The sequence below is a fragment of the Typha latifolia genome, chromosome 3 (assembly GCF_019914945.1).
Source record: "Typha latifolia isolate L0001 chromosome 3, TyphaL0001v2, whole genome shotgun sequence".
Classification (NCBI taxonomy): domain Eukaryota; kingdom Viridiplantae; phylum Streptophyta; class Magnoliopsida; order Poales; family Typhaceae; genus Typha; species Typha latifolia.
Window position 1 is genome coordinate 9658950 of NC_133088.1, and position 24385 is coordinate 9683334.

Below are 24385 nucleotides of genomic sequence, written 5' to 3' on the forward strand. Positions count from 1 at the left end.
TTCATTCACTTTATATCACATTAATAATAATTATTACACTCTTATTTCATAATATAGGTAAATATAGGAATAGCTATTTTAGAATACAACCATAAAATAACAAATTAGGTTTTGCTATTCTTATTTCTCTATTCCAGATGTTAACCAGCATTAAAAAAAACAAAGTGTTATATGCAAATTTTCTTAAAAATTATTACAACATTGCCGATTGCCATCGTCACTGCTTCAAAATTGAAAACACAACTCCAACACTCCCGCCCATAAATACACTCTAAAATGACGACACCGCACGATGTGAAATGCGCAACCGTCCCTCCCCCCTTTCGAGAAAGAGAGAGAAGGCAAAAGTACTCATGGATTCGACCACCCCTCCTCTCCCAACCACCGTCCGCCGAAACCCTCACCGGAGAGCAAAGCAGATCCCTTCCGCCACTCCTTTTCCCCTCGACGATCTCATCCACCCCTACCCACCCCAAATCCTTCCTCCCTCGTCATCAAACTCAGATACTTCCCATAACGTCAACGTTTTCCTCCGGATTCGGCCCCTCGACGTCGCGCCTCGGCCGACCCGGAATCCTACTGGACCCAAATCTCGGCTTCCACAACGAAAAGGGAAAGGTGCGTCTCCCAAGAAAGTGAAGAAGACAAATGATGTTTGCTTGGCTGTGAACGACTCAAGCTCGGTCACGCTTTCGGCTCCACTATCGTCTTCGTTAGACGGGAAGCGCAGCAAGAGTGAAACTTACGATGGCTTCTCTTACGTCTTCTCGCCGGAGTCTCCTCAGGTGTGCTTCTTTTCTTTCGTTTAAAGTGGAATATATGCATTTTAAGTATTCAGAAAAGTTAAAATTAGCTTATTTCTGTTGTGAGAGAGATGGACTCTATGTTTTCAGATTAACTAAACTGTGAACTTTGTAAATTCTCCTGATGTGGCACTAAAAATTCTACTCTGACCAATATTTTCTGTTCTTACATATTTTCAATTTATTATGTAGAAAGTACCAATTTAAGAAAAAAGCTTGTCTAGGATTGTCTACGCATTCGCCTTCTTTCTAATGTTTAAGACTTCAAAATATGCATATAAGTTCAGTTTCAAACTTAAAATCACTAGAGTCTAATGGCTTACTAAGTTCTTTTTTTCTTTCTTGGATTTATACATTCTTTTTAGGTCATGGGGTCAAATTTTGACTAAAAAAATCAAAACCAATCCATTTTGCGGAGACTACTCCTAAACCAAGGCTAAAACTGACTATTCGAGTCTGAAATTAGCAAGATTGCTTGTTTTGACCTTGGCTTTAGATCTCTCTTGGCCGAAATTGTGCCCTTCTGCCTGAAATATTTCATCTTAGTGAAATCATAAACTTTATAATATGGTAAACTTTGATTGTACATACTCTTTCCATTATTTATTTATTTTTGAGCCACATTGTCCTCTAGGTTTTCAACTAGGCACTGTTGGCCTATTGTGTAAACTTGTTAACTATTGTGTTTCAAGACCTTGTCTTTTTTGGTCAAATGTGAGCAGATTATCAACAAACAAGGTTAACAATGGTAGGACACTTTAGCTTGTGAATTGCCATTTTACCGTTAGGGCATGTAGTCTAGGGGCATAGAGTGTGAAAGATTCTTGGATGAGTGCATGACTCAAAATCCTACACGTTGCTTAAGTGGTAGGTGATAGTTTTAAGGTTGTGTAGTTAATGACTTGATTCTTTGTTGTTGAGCATAAGATAGCATAGTTGCGATTTTCAAGTGTTTATTGGCAGATATTAAGATTGACTGATTCCAATTTTCAGGGTTTCAAATAATCCAACAAAAATCTGGATGTAAATTAAATAGTTTCAGGATCATCACTATCGACCATCATCCAAGCCTTTAATCAATGTTTTGGAACTACGATACAACTTTAAATTTTAGTAATGCTGGAAAAGAATGAAGAAACTTCCATAACAAGTTGCTGGCCTACTGTCAACTGTGTAGAAGAGCATCAAAATTTTGTTCAAATGAGACTAATGGGAAAGGGTCCTATCATGATATCTATCATGCTTGTTGGCGTGTAGATGAATCTAATTTTGTGGTTGCAGTTTTGGGTCATGTATCAAGTAATGATTCTCTGAAACTAATTGAACAAGTCTGGTCAGAGAAAGATGATAACCATTTATAAGGGATTTTCTCATTATCTTTCAGGTATAAATAAGCAAAAGAGCAAAAGAAAGCAAGGCCAAATGATATAAATCATCCTAACATGTGTTGAAGGATGAAAAGAATGTTTCATGCTTAACAACGACTTATGGTGCGCACAACTTGAGAAATCTACAATTTTTTTGGAGAACTACTCATCCATGAACTGTTTCTTGAAAATACTTCTCAAATTTATTCCTATTGTGGAGAGTGTTTCAATTTTTAAGAACATGGATAAAGAAATCATAAAAAGGAAGAGCATCTCCATTTCAAAATTTGAACTAGTGATGTCTTGAATGCAAAGGGTGAACATAGCCACAAATTTCCTCCTTGAATGATGTGAAACCAATTAGTATTAAATATCAACTTGTTTTTTTATCCTTTCTCTCTATAAATTATCCGTTTCAGGTTATCCTGTTTCTTGACAAGATGGATGAATTCTGTGGTCTCCCTAGTATAGTTTTATCCTTTTAGGCATGCTTTAGTTACCTTTGGATATTTGAGTAGAGAAGTTCATGCATCCCTTTATCTGGGCGCATGGATTTCTCCCATTTGTATATCCTTACAAATGCACATTTTACGTTCTCCTTTTTTGCAGCAAGAAATTTTTGATAGGGTGATGAATCCTTTATTGATTGATTTTATGGGAGGAAAGAGTGCTCTCTTGGTAGCAATGGGTCCAACAGGCTCTGGAAAGACACACACAATGTTTGGGTGCCCAAGGGAGCCGGGTTTGGTTCCTCTTGCATTACAAATGATTTTTGGGAATGCAAGTTTAAGCAGCGATTCTGATTTGCAAAGGTACTTGCGAGCAATTTTATAAACTGCAATGTAAAATGGTTGTTATATATCACTTATAGCTTGTCGAGTCATGTGGAAAATTTTCCCTTATGATTTTGTAGGGATATATTGTCTCTCTCATGATCATTTGCATCAAAAGGAAATCAACATATAAAATCTGGAGTATTGCTAGGCAAATTTTGGTTGCTAATTTTTTTTTTCAAATTAGTTGATGTTATAGAGATTCTTATTGGATAGATTCACTCAAGTGTCTTTGTACCAAGTTACAACTTTTCATTGGGAATTTGGGTCGAGGATGTTAAGATCCATTTTCTCACCCTCGTCCTACAATGAAGATTGTAAAGTAATTTCTTATACATGGAGTTGGAAAATATGAATTTGATCATCGTTTCAAAGGTTTCCGTAATTTGACTACCTTGGCTTTTGGAGTATATGGTGGTGGCAATAGCTGACATGGTTTGGGATGGGGGGGGGGGGGGGGTAGTAATAAAGTAGTTACTAATAAATTAATAATCATTTGTATGAATTGGTACTCACCCATGCTTAGCAAAATACAAAATATAGCAGTAGGAAGTCCATTATCAATTAATTTAGCATCTACTGAAAGACATAAGAAAATCATACCTAGTCGGGAGGGCGATGTTACGCTCTGAATAATGACGAGCGGGTAGAGTTGTCAAGCAGAGGATGAGACAGTCGGAGGGATACTACCAACTTAGAAAGACTTAGCTATAGGAAGGGGCCATGACCTGCGAGTGTAGAAGTATGACAAGGTCGTTATGAGAGGGGGGGTACTACTGTAAAAGAGATAAAAACTCAACGAGAGAGCGGTCCGGAAGGGTAGAGGGAACTGATAATAAAGGAGTGTCCATGGATAGAGGAGTATCAGGCCAGTGAGGGGAAGGGGTAGATGGTGGGGCTGAGGTAGGGACATCTGAGGGGACTGAAAATAGAATAGGTGTAAGGAGATATGAAAAGGATAAGTTTGAGGGAGCAAGCATCGAAGGTGAAGAAAGATATCTCTTCTAAAAAAGTGAAAAGGCATGATATTTTAAGACAACGAGCAGATGTGTCATAACAACGATAGTTTTTATGTTTATGATTATATTCTAGAAAGACACACTTAACAGCTCGAGGGGACAATTTGTTATGTTCACCAGAAGGAAGAAGAACGAAGCAAGTGTATTCAGAGACACAAAGATGACCATAAAATTGTGAGGTACCAAAGAGACGCTTGTATGGGGTCACAATATCAAAGTCTGATGATGAAGTTTGATTAATGAGAAAGAGAGCAGTAAGAAGGGCCTCAACTCAATAAGAGCGAGGAACATAAGCCTTAAACAAAAAAGCATGTGTTGTCTCAAGAAGATGATGATGCTTTCATTCGGCAACTCCATTCTGAGCAGGGGTATAGAGCAGTGTTTTAAATAGAGCTGTCAAGGCGGTTGCCATGGCGGGGCGGCACGCCGGTTGCCCCACAAATAGCCCAGGCGGTCTCGACTTGGCGGCCAGGCCATCTAGGCCTTCTTGGCGGGCCGCCAAATCGTGTGGCGGTTCGCAAAGGCACGTAGTGGGCCGGGCAGCCCGCTAAATCGTTTTGCGGGAGAGCCCAATGGTATTGGGTTTAAATCGATATCAGGTCGGATCTTAAGGCTAACCCGTTAATAGTTTAAATAACTAACCCATCATTCTCTCCTCACTCTTGATCTCCCCGAGTTTCCTCTCTCTCGATCTCTTCGAGCTCTAAAAGTCCCATCGTTCTCTTCTCATTCTTGGTCTCCCTCTCTCGGTCTCGATGAGGCTTCGAGCGGTGCTGGCAAGCGAATAGCCAAGTACAACCATCTTCACTGAACGGCGAGAATAGCCTTCCTCTTCACAACTTCGAGTGGCAATCGGCAAGGCGACAACTGAGGTATCCCTTTAGATGATCCTTCCCTGCCGAGATTTTTTTTCTTCTTCTCCCTTTTCTCCTTCTCTTTCTCCTTTTCATCGTCGGCTTTGCTTTCTATTTTCTTCACTACTACAGTAAATCAGTAATTAACACTTAAATGCTTAATTACTAATTTACTGTAGCAGTGAAAGGGTTTGATTAATTAACTATAGAAGCAGGGAAAGGGTTTGATTAATTAACACTTAATTACTACTTAACTGCCTTAGTTTTCTTTAGTTTTTAACTTTTTTAACAATTTCACTAATTAGTAATTTAAACGTCGATTTCTTTGACTATCACTGTTAGTTGTAAATTGTGATTATGTTATTTTTTTTATACTATAATAAGCTATCAAGAAAATCTAGAAGTTTTGAGCCGCACTTTCGGTTCATAGCGCTCAACATAGCACCTGCCATGCATTCTCTTGGCCACTATGTTTCCGTCACATGCTTTTTAGAACATCAATTCTTATAAATCACACATTCATATTCCATTGTCATTTTAATCCCTTATGTTCCAATTATGCATCTTTTAACATTTGTTTCGTCGATTAGCTTATTTGTAAGAACCAGAAAAAAAAAATTTAGGGGTTGAGAGAGGAGGGTGCACGTGCAGCCCTTCCCCTCTCCCTCTCCGGCATGCGACGAGGCACAGAGAAGACGTCAGCTAATCCGAATCGGATTAGATTTGATCTTCTTTTAATCTATAAATTAAAATCCTAATCCTCTTTCTCTCTATCTGCTTAACCACCTTAGCCCCCTTCTCTCTCTTCTTTTCCTCTTTCGCGTTCTTCTTCCTCACCGTCGATTTAATTAAGTAAATTAAAAATACCTAAATACCTAATTTAGGGGTTCTTCGACTTCGCCAGCAAATTGGGCCGGCCGGCACTTCGGGTCGCTGCCGCTCCATTTGGAAGCGTCTTGCAGTTGGCCTCGTGCCATGGGTGTTCACCATTGGAGCCCTCGTGGCTCCGGTTGCCGTCGGCGATGGGATCGATCGTTGTTCACGGGTTCTCCACCTCGCGAGGACGGCGACATCATGTGGGTGTTGGGGAGTTGAGGGTGTGGCAGGCAAACTGCCGCCGCAGTGGCCGCCGACGTCTTTCTCTCTCTCTTTTCCTCTCTCTTTTTTCCTTTCTCTCTCTCTCTCTCTCTCGGCTTGGAGAAGACCAGACTCGGGCAACCCGAGTCTGGCCTTCTCCTATTAAGTGGTGGGATTCGGGTCGGGTTAGATCCGAATCCAAGGAACCCGATCCGGTTTCATTAGTTAGTTGGATTGGGCTTGGGCCCAATCCATTTAAGTTGTTGGATTCGGGTCGGGGTGGATCCGAATCCAAAGAACCAGACCGAGTTCCATTAGTTAATTGGATTGGGCCTTGGGCCCAATCTATTTAAGTGTGGGTTGGGTGGGCTGCAGGCCAATTGTAGCCCAGCCCAACTAATTTTGGCTTATTTTGGCCCAAATTATTAATTTTTGAGTTAAATTGTAGGAATTTTTTTATATTTTTTAATTAAAAATGTTATTGTTATTTATTATTAAAGGTGGTGATTTTTAGCACGTGAGCTAGGGATTTGAGATTTATTTGTCTTGCCTAGACTCAGGTGAGTGGGTTCACTCACATATTTATTTTTATTATATTTTGTACCTTTGTTAGACCATGTAAATTTTCTGTGTAAATTTATTATTTCATCCGTACGTGCAAAAATTTAATTATTATATTTTCTGTGTGCATTTAATCATTATACTCAGTGCATCACCATACTTTGTGCAAATATTGAAATTGTGACAAGAAAAATGAGACTAGTATTGGTATGACTTAGAGAACAGTCCCGGTATAAATCACTTGCGATTTTCCGTGGTGACTGAAGTCTATCTGGAAGTCCAGGGAAAATCTTAAATTATATCACTGCGGTGACTTTCTTAGGTGACTCTTGCGGGGTTAAGGAACAGTCATAGGATGAATGAGAAATTCCTAGGTGACTCTAACTTCTCTCAATGGTTAGTGGAAAAGATAGAATGTGTTGATCACACAGTGATATCATTTGATGACCTTATCCGGATCAGCTATGAAGAAAAGTCCCGAGTGTCATCTCGAGGTGACTTTTAGTTGATGTGGATCTACATGGTTTAGACTCATTGAGACATTTAACAGTATAAATATTGGAAAGATGCTAATACGTTGAAACTGTGCAAGGTTACAAGTTGTGACTTCTTATTATTATCATTTTTATTATTTTAAAGAGCATGCTTATTGTAAATTGTTATGGATATTGCTGCTTTCAGTTAATCTTATTCAGCATTAATATAATTTAGAATTCATTTGATTTTTGAGTGGATTACACTCACTGAGCTATAGTTATTGGCTTATGGATTTTTTTTCTTTTTGTATTTATTTATCTATCTCAGGTAATAGTCAGCGGGGCAATTGAGCGAGATGTACCCGGACTCTATTTCTACTTAGGATTCACCTATTTACTTTTCCGCTCTTTTGGATTTTATGCTTTAGAATAGAAGATTTATTTATTTCGTTTAGAGGCTCAAAAACAATAACATTGTTTTATGTTTATTGCAATTAATTTTAAAATTTAATAAAACAGAATTTTATTTTATTTATTTATTTTGCCATCGTATATGTAGAAAGTATTAATAAGGCTTCGTGTATCTCAAGCATATTGAGATGCATGGCCGGTCATGATTCCTATTTCGGGTCGTGACATTATTAGTTAACGTAGAATGATGCTATTCTGGAGCTATTGAGTGAGTGGTTATTTAGGATAAACCTATTTTAGACTAGGGCATTGTGTTAGAATTTCTGACCTTGTAATTTTAATGACTTCGTACATGACCAAGTTATTAGGATCTGGGCTAGCTGCTGAATTCACTCTGAAGCTCAAAGAAGCTCTCTGCTGAATTCACTCTGAAGCTCAAAGAAGCTCTCTCTAATTTATTTATGTTGTTTTCTTTTTCTTCCAAATGGTTACTGAAATCTGAAGCAAATGAAATGATTGCAAGGAAATGATTTTGATAATTTTGAATCTAAAAGTAGTCTGAATTAAGATTATACATTTGAAATAGAAGTAAATTTAAGAACATGGAAGAAACTACACCAGATTGCTAGTGCACCCTGTCACGACCCAAATTAGGAATCATGACCGGCCATGCATCTCAATATGCTTGAGATGCACGAAGCCTTAACAATACTCTCTACGTATACGATGATAAGATAAATAAATAAAATGAGAATTTGCTTATTTAAAAAAATACTTTATTACTAAAATGCAATAAAAAAATAAACAATGTTAATGTTTTTAAGTCTCTAAACTAAAATAAACTAAAATAAAACTTCTATATCTAAAGCACAAAATCTAAAAGAGCGGAAAGGTAAATGGGTGGATCCTAAGTGGAGGTGGAATCCGGGTACATCACGCTCAGGCGCCCCGCTGACTATTACCTGAAATAAATAAACAAATACAAAAAAAAACAATAGAACTCGTGAGCCAACAACTATAGCTCAGTGAGTGGAATCCACTCGAACCAAATAAATTTTTACTGCATATTAATGCTCAGTAAATTAAACAAAAAGTAACAATATCATAATATGCAATAGGCATGCTCTCTAAATAATAACAAGATAACAATAGAGAAATGTCACAATTTGTAACCTTGCATGTTTTCCACATATCAACATCCTTTTGATATTTAAAATGTCATATGTCTCAATGGGTTTAAACCCTGTGGATCCACATCAACTAGAAGTCACCTCGAGATGACGCTCGGGACTTTTCTTCGTAGCTGATCCGGTTAGGGTCATCAGAGGGTATCACCCTATGATCAACACACTCTGCCTTTTCCTCTAACCGTTGAGAGAAGTTAGAGTCACATAGGAAATTTTCTCATTTTTCCTAGGACTGTTCCCTAACCCCGCCAGAGTCACCTAAGAAAGTCACCGCAGTGATTTAATTTAGGACTTTCCCCTGGACTTCTAAATAGACTTGAGTCACCACGGAAAAACCGGGACTGTTCTCTAAGTCATATCAATACTAGTCTCATTTTCTTTTCAAAATTCTCAATATTAGCACGAAGTATGGTGATGCACTGAATATAATAATTAAATGCACACAGAAAATAAAGCAATTAAATTTTTACACATGAGGGTGAAATAAATAATTTGCACGCAGAAGATTTACATGGTCTGGCAAAAATACGAAATACAATAAAATAAACACGTGAGTGAACCCACTCACCTGAGTCTAGACAAGACAACCAAAATCTCAAATCTCTAGCCCACGTACTAAAAATCACCACCTTAAATAATAAATAACAATATCATTTTTTTTTAATCAAAACAATTATTAAAAATGTTTATACAATTTAACCTAAGAATAATTAATTTGGGCTAAAATAAGCCCAAATCAATTGGGCTGGGCTGCTGGCCCGACCTAATCCAAAAGAAATCAACTAAATCGGATTGGGCCGAGGCCCAACCGAATTAATTGAATTGGGCTCGGGCTAACCCGCAGCCCACCAACTTAATGGTTCGGTTCGGGTTTGTGGATCCGAAATCCAAACCCGAACCGAACCCGACTTAAAAGGAAAAGGTGGTTGGCTCGGGTGAAACGCGAGCCCAGCCAACCCTTTTCTCCCCCCCCCTCGCGACCGACGCGAGAAGATGGCTGAGGGAGAGGGTGACCGCCGGCGACCCCTTCACGACCACCTTCAACCTCTCCTCTCCCTCTCACCCTTTCTCTGTCGTCCTCACGAGGTGGAGGAAGACTCAGCACCGATGGCCGACGCGAAATCCAACGTCGATCAGAGCCACGAGGGCCTCGTAGAAGACATCTCCGACACCAGGCTTGAAGCACGAAGCCTCCGGTGACGATGCGGTTGCGACTCGGCCGCCGCCGCCGGCCGCATTTGCCGACAAGGCCGAATTCCGCAAATTAGGTATTTCGGATTTACCTATTTAATCTTTAATTAAATTAGAGGGGTGGAAGAGGGCTTACGGGGGAGTCGTGTGGTGGTCTCTGCTGGCTCCGGCGATGCTCCGGCTGGCCGATTCCACGGTGACGACTCCGTCGGTGAAGGAGGAAGAAAAGAGGGAGAGAGAGAGAGAGAAAAAAAGAGGGCTTAGGGTTCCAAAGAGAGAGGATTAGGGCTAATTATAGATTAGGAGAGGATTAAATCTAATCCAATTCGGATTAGATGAAATCCCCCCAAATTAGCTGCGTGCTGGAGAGGGAGAGGGGAGGTTTACACCTCTATTTTTTTTTTTTTTTTTGGTTTTGACACACCCCACCCGACAAATGGTTGATACAGTACTTGACGATACAATTGATACAATACGCAGCAATATGGATTGCTACAGTACTGAAATTAAAAAATTTCTCCTGATTTCAGCAGTGAAGATTCAAAGAAAACATATCAAGGAAAAAGATATGTACTGAAATTAAAACATGTGGTCTCTTATCAAATCAATGCTTCAAATAAACTAATTTTAGGAGTTGGGTTGGCAATTAATGGTGTTTGAGAGTTGTATTAGTCTACTACTTGAAAAATTAAAGAACAATTTTGTGAACTATGGGGACACATTTTGAAATTAGGAGATAAATAAATGTTCTATCCTTTGGACAGTATATATTTCGTAAATTTCTTATTGCAGAATTCCTAATATACGTCTTTTTTTGGTGATATGCAGATTATATTACATGTCAATGTTTGAGATATACTCTGAACGGGGAAAAGGAGAGCGAATCATTGATCTATTGTCAGATGCAGTGGATCTGTCTCTCCAACAGACGACAATTAAAGGTCTTCAAGAGGTGGTTTCCAGATATGTTGTGTTTTGTGAATTTGTTATTTTGTATAATATAAAGCACTTATCTGATAGTGTTACATTATTTTGTTCTATAGACGATGATTCTCAATATTGCTGAAGCGGAGAGTCTAGTTGCGTGTGGAATGCTAAAACGTACTACTGCTGCAACAAATGCAAATAGTCAGTCAAGGCATGTCTTAAAGTACTATGTCTAATGAAATGTCATTACATACAGTAACTTGAAGCCATTGTAATGGGGGCTTTTCATTATTTTTAGCTTGATTATTTTGATAATTTAGCTGTTTTATGTTACGGTTTCTACTCTGACATTTATTTTGTGCTTCTTTCCTCAACATGAACTGAATTTATGTTGACCTTCTCTTTTGCCATATCTTTCTCTTGCCCTTCACCCATGTTAAAATAGAACATTTTGGAAACTGTTCTAAGAGTCTTCTTGTTTATTTCTTGCTATCTGTTTCTTAGAACTATGCATAAATTATAATATATTGTTTGACATAAATTTTATTTTACTGTTTTCCCAGTCGATCTCAATGCATCATAAATATACGAAGTGCTCAAAAAGACATTGATGATGGAAATGATATTTGTTCTGGTAGTGTTCTTACTATAGCAGACCTTGCTGGAGCAGAGAGGGAAAAGAGAACAGGAATTCAAGTTTGTTTTCTTTCTTTGCTAAGAGCGTCTTATTCTCATCACATGAGTTACATATGTGGATTATCTTTATTATTGTCAAGAAGCTGTGCTACATATTATACCTATTAGGTTGATACTTGATAGATGATAGCTATATTACATGAAATATGATGCATTCAGGTCTTATAAATTAAAAAAAAACATTTTAGATATTCTATTCTTTGCTGCATGTTTTTATCTGTTCACATATTTTCCACAGTGATTTTCTTTTAGCTTCTTCCACATGAAACAGGAGAACCAACTGGAGATTTTAGGGAAGAAAATGAACTATACTTGGTGGCTTACAAAAAGTCAGCAGCTAGTATATTAAAGAAGCAAGATGATTTCAAATTAGGAATTTGTAAAAGGAATCCGAAATGCAGTAATAGTTTGTGCTGAAATGTTTACCAAATATACCTGACCATTGAATGTTTTATCTTGCTTTAATGTCTCCAATTCAGATTTTCATATGAAACTGTTTTAACAATAAATTGCCTTTCTGGAGGCACTAGATTTGTTGTAAATTGTTGGTTCTAAATTCTGACAAGATTTTGTTTATTGTTTGGTCAGGACTAGTAGTACTTTTGACTTTTTTCTTAATCTTCTCATTGATGTCCTGATTTTGAAATGCCTCATCTATTGAACTGGACTAGGTGATTGTCACATGTACTTACACTATATTAAACAGTCTAATAAGAAAAATATTAAAAATAACTTGTATGTAATTTTTCTATCTTGTGTGTTGAATATTTTAGCATAATAAGCCAACAAATAGGCAAAAATTGCAATTTAATATATGGAGAATCATCTTCATAATGTCCTACACACTAAGTATGCTACTTCCTAATCATATGAGTACTCAATAAATTTTTTCAAGTATGATAAATTGTACCAACAAATTAATCAATAAAAAATAGATATCTCAATATTACAACATATCATTTTCATATGCACATGATAGTGCATATGTATATGCAGCAAATTTAAGGTTCTTGGCAGTCAATATGCGACCACATATGTATATTTGATCCATATATGTGGTCAGTATGCAGCACATATGTGTATGCGGTCTACATATGTGGCCTATATGCATATGCTGTCCACATATGAGGCCTATACGCGGTCAAACCAAGGTTCATAGTATCGGGATCGGGATCGGTATCGGCCGTCCAAAAATATGATAAGTATCGGTCGTATCGACCGTTCGTATTGGATCAGATAACTTACTCAAAATTTAAAACTTTGATTCATACCGAGCTGGTTTTCGTAAATTTCTAGTCTTCATCATCATAATCATCATAAGTTTGTAAATATTGGTATTTGGGACTTGATGCTCTAAAAAGTGATCCCGTCATACTAATTATATTGTATGGATCTTGTTGTGTGACTTGCATCTGAGGAGAATAATAATCAGCATTTGGATGTTCTGTTTGAGAATACTGATGATACTGAGGATAATAACTAGCATATGAATTTTGTGATAGCTCCAAACAATAAATATTCGATGTACCATAATCATAGGAAGCAATATTCTTATAACGACGTCGTTGATATGTATATACATCCTCAGTTTCTCTAACTTTAATCCTTATGCCTCCTTGACTTTCTTCAACAAATGTAGATGAGACGATCTCACCACCATATGTATCATTAGGACTATGACTAGTACTAGTAGGTATACTATTTCTCGCTGCTGAATGACTTGTACTAGCCTCTGCCCTCATCGTGGTCTTCTCCAATATCTCATCTAACAATGGGTTATCTCTGTCATCTAATAACCTGTCCTTTATTTCTCTGATCCATAGAGTCAAGGCGTCTTCTTCATCAAAAATATGATTTAAATCAATTAATTATTCATTTTTTGTCTTTTTTTCTTAAATTTCTCTCCTCAATCTCATATTAGAATGACAATAATATAACTTCTCCAATTTTTCTATTGTTAATTGATTGTGTGTTTTTGTGTGGATTAAGGAGAAAGTAGTCAAATTTCTTTCACACTGTGATAAAGACACAGTTTGACTTAAAATTTTCTTTGCTATTGGCGTCAAATTTGGTCTCTTTCTATCCATAGATAGATCACTATTCAGTTGAAGTGTTATGAGATATAGCTGCAGCAACTTTAGTAGTACTGAATTGTCCATCTCTCAATCTATATCTCTCCATCTGAAATTAGAAATATATTATTGCATACTGATTATATTGAAAGTTAAAACTTAAAACAAATAATAATAAAATTATTTAATTGAATCATAACTCACTTATTTATCGCAAATGATTTGTTTATAAATGTCGGGCTTCTACTGATTACCTTCCTAACTCCTAATAAGACTTCACTATCATTATTAACATTTATAGAGAATTGAAATCTTGGATTAATAAAATACCTTGTAAAAATTTAAAATTTGTAACCATTCAAGTTTTTAAATATTCACAAATAAAAGTAAATTAGTAAATTAAAATTTAAAACTTAAAAAGCATGCCTACCAGCAGCGTGTATATCTCTATGTAGTTGTTTGTTCCATCTAGAATCAATCATTTTCTACTATTTACTATAACTTTGGCCTACATTTTTTTTATTGATTCTTTTGTTATATCCATTGCCTCATATAATAAACCCATCATCGACATGTCATCACTGTCTATAAGTCTTAATACTTTGATCAGAGGTTCAAATACTACGGTGGCAATTGTAATATTATCCCAAAATGTATTTATAATTGCCATATTTTTTAAAGTTTGATCTAAAGATTTATTTTTAGGTTTCATATTCTTAATTTCTATATACCACTCCTGTGATGTAAACATTCGCATAATATTATCTTTGTAGCGCATGATGCTCTCCTAGGCTAAAAAATGAGTGGCAAATCTAGTGACGTCGGGTCTGATGATCTCCCTACTATTAGTCATCTGCTTGAGTAAATTAAGAATACAACCATGGTTATATATAAAATTTGTCAACCTCTAACATTCATGTATGGCTATGTCAATTTCAGGCTCTTTTGTAATATTCTCTAACATTAGATCAATACAATCTGCAGCACATGTCGTCCAATATAAATGAGGTTTTTTATCAAAAATAAATTTCCAGCAGTTTTATAATTGGCTTTATTATCAGTAACCACTTGGACTACTATTTTTTCACCGATTTCTTGTACCACTTCGTCCATCAACTGACAAATATAATCTGTATTTTTGAAATGAGCAGTAGAATCTACAGACTTCAAAAATATTATCCCCATGCTAGAGTACACTAAAAAATTAATTATATTTTTTTTCTGTTTTGTGTACTTCACTCATCACATATCAGTATATAATCAAATTCATCTCAATACCGTTTAAATGTCTCAATATAAGTACGAAGTTCATCTACCTCTGAGTCAAGATATTTAGTAGCAATATCATTTGAATTAGGAGGCGTAACACCAGGCTCTATTGATTGTATAGCATTCATCATAGTGTGATAGTATGACTATCAACTATATTGAAATGAATATTGTTGTAGAAGAAAAATTTAGAGATTGCCCTACCATTGTGTTTCTTTGCATTTTTAATTCATTTGAGAGTTGTCTTGGTAGAAGTTTGTATATGACCCCTTTTTTTGAAGATATATATTCATTGGTCCAATATTTTTAGACTCTGCTGTAAGACCAGGAGTCCTATGGGTAGAATTGCTGCTCTCATATTCTCTCTCTTTGTATATTAACTGATTTAGATCTCTAAAAGTTACCACCAGTGTTTCTTTTTATCTCTTCCTCTTCTCTATTCATATTTCTGCTCTCTTTTATTGCCTTCCTCATCTGTCTCTCTTTCTTATCCTTCTCACTCTACTCACTACTATCATCATCAATGTGTATAGGAGTATGCAACAATTCTTCACGAACCATTGACTCTCTTTATTGTGTAAATTGTTTATCCTTCTTTTTGCCAATTAAATGGGCTAACATTTGCTTTCTAATTTCCAAGGACACTTGAGTGCAAGTTGCTATATTTCCTTATCTTTCAACTAAATGTTCTTTTAAACGGCTGACACCACCACTCATTTTTTTTCTACACCAGTTGCATTTAACACGTCTTTTATCTTGCCCAATAGTGCTGCAATGTTGCTATCCAATGTCGGTATCATATGACTTCTCTTTTGAAGCCTTTGATATTTTAACTGTACAACTAAAAAATATAAACAAAAATCAAAATAAAATTTATGAAAATAAAACCCTCTCAATTTTTTTTCTATTTTTTTTCTTTACTTCTTTCTAATTTTTAGTTTCCACCCCTCTCAGCCTCTTAATTCTCAAGTTCTCAGCAGTAGCAGCAGCAACACCTGCTGCAGCTGCTGCTGCTTAGCAGCTAAGAAACAACAGTAGGTGCACAACAGCGCCTGATGTAGGTGTAGCTACTACTTCACCACAGCACCTGCTGTAGGTGCAGCTATTGCTTCACCACAGCAGCACCTACCTGTGCACAATGAAAAAAGAAAGAAAGAAAAGAAAGGAATTAGAAATTGAAAAAAAAACTCACCTGAGGTCGCCGGAGGTTGAGGTTGTCGGATCTTCGTCGGAAAACATCGCCGGAGGTCGAGGTCATCAGAGATCTACTCAGTCGCAGTGAGAATGAGACCCGTGAGAAAGAGAGAAAGAAAGAAGAGAGAGAGAGAGAGAGAGAGAGAGAGAGAGAGAGAGAAGAGAGAGAGAGAGAAGAGAGAGAGAGAAAGAAAGAAAAGAGAGAGAAAAGGGAGAAAGAGAGGCAGGTGGGTAGGAGGACATCAATTATTGATGTCCCCCGGGTCGAATCCCACCCGTTTCGGTTGGGATTGGCCAAAACCCCAGCCGAAACCAGCTAGAATCGGGATCGGCTAAAACTGGGAACCTTGGGTCAAACCACATATGAAGACCGCAAAATACATATGCGGGGCAGTTGACCATCGCTACAGTCTATACGACCGCTTTTCAAAACAATGATATTAAATAGGTGTGACCATTCACAACCTTAATGAAACTATGCTCTAATATTGCAAGACCTACAAACCAGTTACCATGATATTTATAGGTAATAACATAAAGCTAACAGTAACATTTATATATCAAATAAAACTTTGATATGCCATTTGCAACCAAAAAGACAAAAGTTCTATTCAAAGCCGTATCTAGTGATTTTAACATATAAATACAAGTCATATGGGTCTAATAGCTATTCTTGATAGGGTGGGATAGAAAATAAAAGAAACTATAAATATAAATAACTATACTTTGTTACTCAAAATGACATTGTCAAGAATCTCGCTACATACTCATACTTCTTAAGAGAATTTGAAATGGATGGCGCTCCGTAATTAGCTCACATCCCTAGCTCAATGAGTTGAACCATTTGAAAACCAAATATGCAATAGAAACCATATTAGGGTAATAAGAAGAATTCGGAACCAAAACTTCAAGGCACAAATACCAATCCGCATAGAATATCAAAACACATCATATATCATATATTTAGGATATATTTAACATCTCAAGTAAATGTTAAGTTAGATAACTATCGCCTACCAATAAACTTGTCCTATTTTAATTTTAGGATGTTAAGAGTATTGGTGTATTAATGCTATTGACAGGTGTTAACTTACCAATTTCTTTAGAAGCTTAAGCTAATGTAGAATTGTAGTTTGTTTTTTTATACTCTAACAATAGACTCCACTTGTCCATTATCATCTTGGTTAGTTATAGTATTTCAAATAATGCTTAACTAGTCTATCATTGCCTATTACTTTTCATGTTGGACCAAAAACTTAGCCAACATGTAAAATGAATAAAGCCTAATACAAATTTAAGTATTAAATCAACTAGCGATCAAAATCGCATAAAATGCACAATAGTCCATTGGCCGGGTCATAAAATGCACAATAGCCCATTGGTCGGGTCTTTGCCGCCCCATGATATATCTCATGGATTTGAATCTCCTCATGGAGATCGGAGTTGATATTTGATGAATTTTTCGTCGGAGCAATATGTGTATGATTTAGACTCATTATGGTTCATTTCTCGGCAGTGTTGGCTTAGTTGTTCAACCTATAAGTTGGAGAGCAGTAGCTCCTTTGTCTACCTTATAATTAGTCTACAGACTCATGATCTGTTGAAAAAAAAGGAAAATCAGATAGAATATATGTCTTCTTTTTTCCATAAACAAGTGGTTGGCAGCTATCATCATCCAGTCCATGTCTCCATTAGCGTGTTTAAGTTATTCTTGCAGAACAAATTATTTAGTTGGATTCTTGTTTTTGTTGTCTCTAGGTAATGATTATATGCAAATTATTTTACATAATTTTAGGGAGCAAGGATTTTGGAGAGCAACTTTATCAACAATACATCCATGGTTCTTGGTTTGTGTTTGCGAGTAAGTGGCTGTTGATTGTTTCTTTTGTTGGTAAAACTAATAGTTTTGCAGAATTGACATTATTTACAAATTCTTTTTCTTTGGAATAATAAGTTACATATTCAGAACCATTCTACTCATTTCTCTAATATCTTGTAGTCCTTGCTAGAGCATCAGAAAAACCCAAAGAAACCTTTAGAAAAGCACTTCAAGAACTCACTGGTATATTTCTCATTTCTGAATTATCTGTATTTATTGTACTACACTATATGTTTTTATACTTAATAATGTTTCATAATTCTCTCAATATCATATGTCACTAGTGATTCTTTTAGTGACTGCTTGTAGCATGTGGTTTGCCTTCTTTTGCAGTTCAAGGTTACTGTAGATAATGGTTCCCTAGATGCTATTATCGGGGCTTATTAGTATTCTTTTAGTGTTTTAGTAGTGGTACACTTTCTGAATTTTCTTCTAGTTCTTTATAGTCCTCATATCTTTGTCTGGTAGTTGACTAGGTACTTGAGAGATTACTTGGAAGGCAGGAAGCGAATGACACTGGTATGATATTATGTACCAAGGCATTCTTATCCACATTTTCTCAATTTTGTTCTTTTTGTTTTGTTGATTATTTGAAGTTTTATGGGTCTTAATTATGACTTGTTGAGGCATGTTCAAATCTCTCATGTGTTGGAATTTGCATTTCTATCATGTTAATGCAATAAATTGCTTACCGAAGTATTCTATTTTCTTATGTCATAAACTACTAATTTCTAGGTTTAAACCCTTGCACCTAATTTTCTACTTGGATGTGAACTCTATTTTTTGATAAAATTTAAAATTTAAAAGAATAAGATCTGTTTCTGTTTGTTAATTTGCCATTTTCATGATCATGGTATACTTTTCAGCTCTAGATGTGCAAGTAAGTTGAGCTCGAGTGAGCCATACTAACCTTAGCTATTGTTATCCATACAAAAGCTTAGGTAGAGCTTGATCATTTGGTAGCTCACAAGTTGCTTTCTTAGAGGTACTAAATAAATGAGCTTAGGACTACAAATATGGTTAATTTCTTTGCTAAGTTTGAAATCAATGTTACAGATATACCAAGACATGTTACACTGTATTGTCTTCTGCAACTCTACTACTATGCACATGATATATACTACTGTTTATAAATGTAAAAAATGTATGTAAATCTAATGTTTCGAAAGGTGCTTGCAATATACAAACGATCACCCGTGGCGTCTAGGCAGTATGTAAATCTAATGTTTCGAAAGGTGTTTGCGCATTTAATCATTATACTTAGTGCATTATCATACCTTGTACAAATATTAAATTTTAGTGAAAAGAAAAATGAGACTAGTATTGATACGACTTAGAGAACAACCGCGGTATAAATCGCTTGCGGTTTTCCGTGGTGACTCAAGTCTATCTGGAAGTCCAGGGGAAAGTCTTAAATCAGATTACTGCAGTAACTTTCTTAGGTGACTCTAGCGGGGTTAGGATACAGTCCTAAGATGAATGAGAAATTTCCTAGGTGACTCTAACTTCTCTCAACGGTTAGTGGAAAAGACAGAGTGTGTTGATCACATAGTGATACAATTTGATAACCCTAACCGGATCAGCTATGAAGAAAAGTCACGAGTGTCATCTCGAGGTGATTTCTAGTTGATATCCACAGGGTATAGACCCATTGAGACATATGTCGTATAAATATTGGAAAGATGTTAATATGTTAAAACTGTGCAAGGTTACAAGTTATGACTCTCTATTGTTATTATTGTCATTATTTAAAGGGCATACCTATTGCAAATTGTTATGGATATTGAGGATTTAGTTTAATTTTATTCAACATTAATAAAATTAAGAATTTATTTGGTTTTCGAGTGGATTACACTCACTGAGCTATAGTTGTTGGCTCATGGATTTATTTATTTATTTTATTTATCTATCTTAGGTAATAGTTAGTGTGGTGACTGAGCGAGACGTACATGGCCGGTATTTTGGATTTTATGCTTTAGATTAGAAGTTAAATTTATTTCGTTTAGGGATTCAAAAACAATGACATTATTTTATTATTATTGCAATTAGTTTAAATTTAATAAAGCAAATCTTCTTAATTTATTTATTTTTGCCATCGTACACTTAGGAAGTATTAATAAGGCTTCGTGTATCTCAAGCACATTGAAGTGCATGGCCGGTCATGATTTTTATTTCGAGTCGTGACAGAGCTTATGATAAATACCCCTTTATTTATTGATCTGAAAGTGTCTAGTTGCTCCCACGATCCATACGAGTCCAACGTTAACTTCGGATATGAGATTTGATCTCCAAGGCTAAAGCTAGGCCTATTGCGAATCTTCAAGTTTAATGAGCGTTTTGGATCGAACGGCTTGATTGGCAAACAATGTAGGAGGCTTTTAAGATTTGGGATGGGAAACAAATCTTTCGAAATGGATGGTGGATTGAGGTGGCTGGACTTGCAGGGTGGTTCGGTTAGGGTAATAGGGTGGTGGTGGTGTGGATGGATTAGGAAAGATCGGTAGTAATGTAAGAGAGGGATAGAAGGGGGAGAAGGTAGGCCATCACCTACGGGCAGGTGGCTCCTGCCAAACGAAGGGTAAGGTACCTAGGTTGGCTTAGGATGGTCAGTCAAGGTGGGAGGAAAGAACAAGGAAGAAGAAGATGATTCAATAATTCCAACATGACTAACCAAGTATGCACCACATAAATTTATAGGTGGCTTCTGACTTGACTAGGCTTGGTAATTGGATCGAATAGGCTCGAGTCCGACTACCCAACATAAGAAAAAAAACACATAAAAAAACAACTAGACCTGGGAACTTTGTTGTCGGGTGTTCAAATACTAACAAGGCTGTTCAAACGCTTAAGAACTCCTTTTGCCTTTTGGTCCTCGAGGATTTGCGTTCGAACCGCTGGAAGGCCATTCGAACGCCTTAAAACTCTTTTTGCACTTAGGAATTTGCGTTCAAACTCTTGAAAGGCCGTTCAAACGCTCAATCTCGAGATTGGTTCAGTCGACTACTAGAACCTTTATTTTCTTCACAATCAAACTAGAAACTAGAACCCAATGCTTCCATGTCTTCCTTAGGCTTAGCCTAAAGTTGAACCATATTAGGGTAAGAGCCTAATCCTACTGAACTCATTGACTGGGGTTGGATCCTACGAATCCAAAATCCAAACCCGACCCAAATCCGATTTAAAGAGGGAGTGTGCTTCGTCGTCCCTGAGCTCACTTCCTCGATGGAAAACTCAGATGAAGAGGAGAAAAAGAGGAGATTATTAGTGATCAATGCCGTTGGCGGTCCATTGGCCACACCTAGAGGCTCCATGCCACCACAGCTACCTATTCTAGGTGAGGGGATGTTGGCCGACAACAAACACAACCTACCCAAGGATGCTGGTGGATGATTTCTGTCACGACCCAAAATAGGAATCATGACCGGCCATGCATCTCAATATGCTTGAGATGCACTAAGCCTTATTAATAATCTCTACGTGTACGATGACAAAATAAATAAATAAATTGAGAATGTGCTTTATTAAATTTTATGACTAATTGCAATGAAGATAAAAAAAACAATGTTAATGTTTTTGAGTCTCTAAATTAAATAAATAAAATTTCTAATCTAAAGCACAAAATCTAAAAGAGCAGAAAGGTAAATAGGTGAATTCTAAGTGGAGGTGGAGTCCAGGTATATCTCGCTCAGTCGCCCCGCTGACTATTACCTGAAATAAATAACAATACAAAAACAATAGAACCCGTGAACCAACAATTATAGCTCAGTGAGTGGAATCCACTCGAAAACCAAATAAATTTTAATTCATATTAATGCTGAATAAATTAAACTAAAAACAATAATATCCATCACAATATGCAATAGGCATGCTCTCTAAATAATAGCGATGATAACAATAGAGAGATGTTACAACTTGTAACCTTGCACATTTTCAATATATTAACATCTTTTGATATTTATACTGTCATATATCTCAATGGGTCTAAACCTTGTGGATTTACATTAACTAGAAGTTATCTCGAGATGACGCTCGGGACTTTTCTTCATAGCTGATCCGGTTAGGGTCATCAGAGGGTATCACCATGTGATTAGCACACTCTGTCTTTTCCTCTAACCGTTGAGAGAAGTTAGAGTCACCTAGGAAATTTTTTCATTCATCCTAGGACTGTTCCCTAACCCCTCCAGAGTCACCTAAGAAAGTCACCGCAGTGATCTAATTTAAGACTTTTCCCTGGACTTCCAGATAGACTTGAGTTACCACGGAAAATCACAAACGATTTATACCGAGACTGTTCTCTAAGTCGTATCAATACTAGTCTCATTTTTCTTTTCACAAATTTCAATATTTGCACGAAGTATGGTGATGCACTGAATATAATAATTAAATGCACATATGAAAATAAAACAATTAAATTTTCGCACGTACGGATGAAATAAATAGATTTGCACATAGAAATTGCAACAATTTAATTTTTACATATAAGGGTGAAATAAATAATTTGCACACAGAAATTTTACATGGTCCGACAAAAATACGAAATACAATAAAATAAACATGTGAGTGAACCCACTCACCTGAGTCTAGGCAAGACAACCGAAATCTAAAATCTCTAGCTCAGGTACTAAAAATCACCGTCTTAAATAATAAATAACAATAACATTTTTAATTAAAATAATTATTAAAAATATTTCTACAATTTAACCCAAGAATAATTAATTTGGGCTAAAATAAGCCCAAATCAGTTGGGCTGGGTTGCAGTTGGCCCGCAGCCCACCCAACTATTACTTAAATGGATTGGGCCAAGGCCCAATCCAATTAGCTAATGGAACCGGGTCGGGTTCCTTGGATTCGTATCCAACCCGACCCGATAAGTCACATTGCACTCTCTGATTGCTCCAGCACTCTGATCTGTGACGCAAATTCTACGGGGAAGAAGGAAGAAGAGAAAGAGGAGGAATGAGGTGGCTTTGACATGGGGAAAATGGGGATTTAGGGTTAGGGTTTCTGTAGAAAGACAGAGGAGAAAGGTTTTAGATCAATCTTATTCACTGTGAAACAATACATTACTTGAATATATACAAGTTTGAATGAATGAAAAAAAGGAAACAAATAATTTTCATCAATCCCTGATTTATTTTATTCCTATTTATTCCTGCATGACATCAGAAATAATATCCCTAAAATTTCGGGATTTCCACACTCCCCCTCAAGTTGGATCATAGATATTGATTATATCCAACTTGCCAATGAAATTATCGAAATTTTGTCGAGGAAGTCCTTTGGTGAATATATCAGCTGTTTGTTCTTTTGTGGGAATGTAAGTCATGTAAACAATTCCTTCTTCTACCTTCTCTTTGATGAAGTGTCTATCCACTTCAGCATGTTTGGTCCGATCATGTTGAACTAGATTGAGAGAAATGTTAATAGCAGCCTTGTTATCACAAAAGAATTTAATAGGAAGATCAACACCCATCTGCAATTCTTCTAGAAGTTTCTTCAACCGCAGACCCTCACAAATTCCATGGGCAATTGCTCGAAACTCAGCTTCAGCACTACTTCAAGCTACCACATTTTGTTTTTTACTTCTCCATGTTACTAAATTTCACCATAGAAACGTGCAATATCCTGTCATTGACCTCCGATTCTCTTATGATCCAGCCCAATCTGCATCAGTAAAGACTTCCATCTCATATCTTCCATCTTTTTTGAAGAATAATCCTCTCCCAGGAGAACCCTTGAGATATCTAAGGATCCTGTAAGCTGCTTCAAGATGGACTTCTTTTGGTGAATGCATATGCTGGCTCACAATGCTAATTGCGAAAGCAATGTCAGGCCTTGTGTGAGAAAGATAGATTAATTTCCCAACAAGTCTCTGATAACTTTCTCTATCAACTGTTTTTCCAGCATCCTCCATTTTCTTTCTGGCTTCGATTGGAGTATCACTTGGTTTGCATCTGAGCATCCCAGTTTCTGTTAGAAGATCAAGGACATACTTCCGCTGAGAAACACTAATGCCTTTCTTGGACCAAGCAACTTCCATTCCCAAAAAACAACGCATCTGTCCTAGATCTTTTACTTCAAATTTTGTGGCCAAACTTTTCTTTAATCTCTCAATTTTGGCCAGATTATCCCCAGTTAGAATAATTCGTCGACATATATGATCAATATTGTCTTTAGCCCGTTATCAGCCTGCTGGAAAAATAGAGTATGATCTGATTGTCCTTGTTGATATCCTTGACCTTTTATCAGTTGAGGAGAGAGAAAAATTAGGGTTTTAATTTATACAGCAAAAATCAAAAATCTAAATTAGATTGGATTCGGCGAGATATCAACGATTGGCTCGTCGCGTGTCGAAGAAGGAGATGGGAGGGGGCTGCATGTGCAGAGCACGTGTACCCTCCTCTCTCAACCCTCTTTTTTCTCTTTTTCTTTTTTGATTCTTACATATACTGTCATATGTCTCAATGGATTTATATTCTGTGGATCCACATGAACTAGAAGTCACCACGAGATGACGCTCGAGACTTTTCTTCATAGCTGATCCGGTTAGGGTCATCAGATGGTATCAC

At 36.7% G+C, this 24385-nt stretch overlaps 1 protein-coding gene across 9 annotated transcripts in view; it reads left to right on the plus strand.

Annotated features, from left to right (window-relative positions):
- Nucleotides 1–309: 309 nt before the first annotated feature.
- Nucleotides 310–24385, plus strand: part of LOC140783317 (kinesin-like protein KIN-6) — a 47745-nt gene continuing 23669 nt past the window's right edge. For 7 of the 9 annotated variants that reach the window (XM_073130167.1, XM_073130166.1, XM_073130171.1 and 4 more), the window contains exons 1-8: nucleotides 310–785; nucleotides 2780–2982; nucleotides 10608–10731; nucleotides 10823–10917; nucleotides 11270–11402; nucleotides 17733–17798; nucleotides 17937–17999; nucleotides 18285–18335. In XM_073130167.1, coding sequence (XP_072986268.1) covers nucleotides 354–785; nucleotides 2780–2982; nucleotides 10608–10731; nucleotides 10823–10917; nucleotides 11270–11402; nucleotides 17733–17798; nucleotides 17937–17999; nucleotides 18285–18335 — 1167 coding nt within the window. In that variant the 5' untranslated portion in view covers nucleotides 310–353. The remainder of the gene's footprint in view (nucleotides 786–2779; nucleotides 2983–10607; nucleotides 10732–10822; nucleotides 10918–11269; nucleotides 11403–17732; nucleotides 17799–17936; nucleotides 18000–18284; nucleotides 18336–24385) is intronic. The other 2 variants (XM_073130169.1, XM_073130174.1) reach the window with 2 other exon arrangements.